Source organism: Passer domesticus, chromosome 7 (genome assembly GCF_036417665.1).
Source record: "Passer domesticus isolate bPasDom1 chromosome 7, bPasDom1.hap1, whole genome shotgun sequence".
NCBI lineage: Eukaryota > Metazoa > Chordata > Aves > Passeriformes > Passeridae > Passer > Passer domesticus.
In genome coordinates, this window is record NC_087480.1 from 45,752,009 (window position 1) to 45,755,392 (window position 3,384).

General features: G+C 40.3%; 1 protein-coding gene across 1 annotated transcript in view; it reads left to right on the forward strand.

Annotated features, from left to right (window-relative positions):
* Window positions 1–3,384, forward strand: part of ABCA4 (ATP binding cassette subfamily A member 4) — a 93,379-nt gene that overhangs the window by 64,174 nt on the left and 25,821 nt on the right. Inside the window, exons 48-51 of the mRNA XM_064428191.1 lie at window positions 486–620; window positions 1,670–1,773; window positions 1,861–1,953; window positions 2,284–2,533. Coding sequence (XP_064284261.1) covers window positions 486–620; window positions 1,670–1,773; window positions 1,861–1,953; window positions 2,284–2,533 — 582 coding nt within the window. The remainder of the gene's footprint in view (window positions 1–485; window positions 621–1,669; window positions 1,774–1,860; window positions 1,954–2,283; window positions 2,534–3,384) is intronic.

Consider the following 3,384-nt stretch of genomic DNA (forward strand, 5'->3'; position numbering starts at 1 on the left):
TCTGTGTATTGAAGTCCTGGTTGTGGTTCCTGTCATTTGGACAGTTAAGTAGCAAGACCTCATTATGAAATGCAGGTCCCCAGGCATTAATGGCACTTGTAAATCTGTGGCACCAACAGTGGAAGGCTAAAGATGCGATTGCTGTGGCTCAGAATGGCATTGGTTGCTATTTTGCTCTTGCCTTTTAAGTTGTGTATGTATAGGCAGGAAAACATGAAGAGGATTCCAGAAGAAAATAATTTAATTTCTTGCACAGATAGAAGTCTACAGCTGAGGGTGTTTTATGGCTTTCCCTTATCTAGTTAGAACGCCCCTCATCATCATCATCATCATCATCATAAATACTTTGTACTTCCCTGGCCCGGTTCTAAAATGAATGTGCTAAAACCCAGGGGACTGTCATGTTTCTACCAGAAGAGGGATGTATCAGCAATCCTGTCTGTTCTGCAATTGCTGCTGTGTAAAACAGATGGTTTTTCTCACAGGTTGCTGAATGGGGCATCCAGAAGCTGGGACTTCCTATGTACGCAGACCACCTGGCAGGGACCTACAGTGGTGGCAATAAGCGCAAGCTCTCCACTGCCATTGCCCTGATAGGCTGCCCACCACTCGTCTTGCTAGTAAGTGTCATGGAAACACAGCCCTGGGTAGTTCAATATGGACCCCAAGAGATTACAAAAGAAAATCCTTCAAAAAATAATGTGTTGAGATAAAATCTATAATACAGAAAAATCTGAATTTAAACTGTTGCTTAGTTTCAGTCTGCCTTTTCTTGTCAGAGTGTAGCCACTGATCTAAAAGGTAATCTTCCAACATAGCCACTAGACTGCTTTGTCCAGCAGAACAAAGGAAGATGCCTACCCTTTTCCAGTCTTTAATATCTTTGGAATAAATTATACAAATTCATACTAAACTATACAAATGCTGAAATATAGTTCTTGTCAAATAAAATTAATGATTAGATAATTGCACATCTAAAAGGAAAATCAATATGAAATTACTACAGAAATTCTTTATTTAGACTATATTCTACCACCTTAATTTGTATGTCTATGACTTTTAGACAAGTCACCTTTACATTGTAAAATTTATGAAGAAGTGTTTTAATACATACTAGTAGCTCTGGTTCCTTGTACCATTTAATATGCCTTTACATGTATTCTGCCTGTAGTAAACAGTCAGATAAAACGTTTTCTCATAATTTCTTAAGACAAGATGTTCAATGAAAATCTTTCTGTCCTAATTTTGTTTACATTTTTTGTTACTTACTGGGTTAGCTGACTTATGTAGGATCAAATCCTTAGGTGGTGTAAATCAGAATGACTTCACTGATTTCTTGGATTGAACAATGTCCTATATGTTTATGCAAGTAAGACAATCTGGTGAGAGCTCATTGTTGCCCAGAAAAGGCACTCCCTTCCCTGTAGCTGTGCCCTACACAGACAACACTGTATTCATCCCTGCAGTCCGTGGTCTCGTTTTCTTATGCTTTGTGCCGAGAAGTCCATTGGTACCTACTCACTCCCGTGCTTCTCAAGGTCTATGTGCTTTCTCAAGGCACAGATTACTTTAGAGAAACAATCACATGCTATGGTCCAAAAAGTGACCTGATTCAAATAGATTTTCCCTGTTTTATCTGAGTCTGATTGCCTTAACATTTCCATTACAGGATGAACCCACTACTGGGATGGACCCTCAGTCCCGGCGCCTCCTGTGGGACTCTATTGTTGGCGTGCTCAGAGATGGGCGAGCGGTGGTTCTAACCTCACACAGGTAAAAACAGTTTGAATTCAGAATCTGAAAACAGCTGAAGTACATCTGTTGGCTTTTATCTCACATATCTCTTCTCTGTTTTGAAAGTATGGAAGAATGTGAAGCCCTCTGTACTCGTTTAGCCATCATGGTACAAGGTACCTTCAAATGCCTAGGCACAATTCAGGAGCTAAAATACAAGTAAGTAGAATATTTTTATAGTGGTTTTTAGTGGGAAAATTTAGTGTATGTGACATGTACTATTCTTAATATAAGCAATTCAATGGTTAACCACACCTATTTCTGGGTGCAGCTCTGTTGTATATTAGACAATCTCACCAGATCTCATTTCAACTCTATTATGCTACATGCCACTTCTGCAAGGCAAATACCGGGCGTCCTAAAAAGCTGGATCTTATGCAATATCTTTCAGATACTGTTATTGCTTTCATAGCTGCAGAAAACCAATTTCCCTCCTGACTGATGAAACAACCTCTTCACCCAATTCCTAAATCCATATGCCCTTCCCAGGTTTGGAGATGGCTACATTGTCACTCTGAAAATCAAAGCTCCAAAGTCTGGGCTGCCTCCAGATCCTGCTCCTGCTGAGAAATTCATACGCATCAACTTCCCAGGGAGTTTCCAGAGAGAGAAACACTACAACATGCTGCAGTATCAGATTTGCTCTTCCTCTTTGGCAAAGATTTTCCGATTAATAATCTCCAATAAGGAAAATTTGCACATTGAAGAATATTCTGTGTCTCAAACAACATTAGATCAGGTGAGTAAAAAGTAAAATATCCACAAGAAAGCCTGTCTGGTGAGAATTAGGCAACATAATGGGGATGTATCCAAACAACTGAAGGACCAAATTGTTTAGAGAATTATCTCACACCTCTTTCTCAGGCAAGATTCCCAGGCCTCTCATCAAGGAGGGTGTATCAGTATGAATCAGTAATTTATTCCCTGTGTAAGTAGGTGCCATGTGAAAGCTGGTAAGACAGCATTTCCCATATGACAGAATTCACACAACCCATTGCTTCAGGAGCAGCAGTGTGAGCAAGATCAGCAATTTGGAATGAGACTGAGCTGAGAATAGCAGTTTATTTTAAATAAGAGGTTTGGACTGTGTTGTATCAAAGATACTGTGAGAAGCAATTAGACACACAAAACCTGGGAAGTCTACTGGGAGTTTTGAAAACACTCACTTGCTAAAGGGTATTGGCCCCATCTGTCTGCTTTGCTGAGTAACAAAGGGTCCACATATGCAAAGCTGTTTGCGGTGGGATTGCTAGAGAGGCATTCCTGGCTGCCTTTCAGCTTCCTACTAAAATATTCTGTCTCCTCTTTCCTATCACAACCAAATTCATGCTGTGCAAACCCTGTAAACCTGGCTGAAGCCATTACCTCCTTAAGAAAAAGTAGGATTTTACTTGCAAGCAAGTACATCCAAAGGAAGGAAGTTGCAAGGAAGTTTATCAAAATAAAGGAGGAACTCATGATCTCGGCTGATAACAGTGTCTCAGTTCAGCTGATGTCTGTGGATTCCCCTTTCTGTTTCCTGCAGAGCAGTCATTCCACTAACTCATCTCAGTTGAAGACATGGTGATGTTTTCTGCTTTCCTCACACAG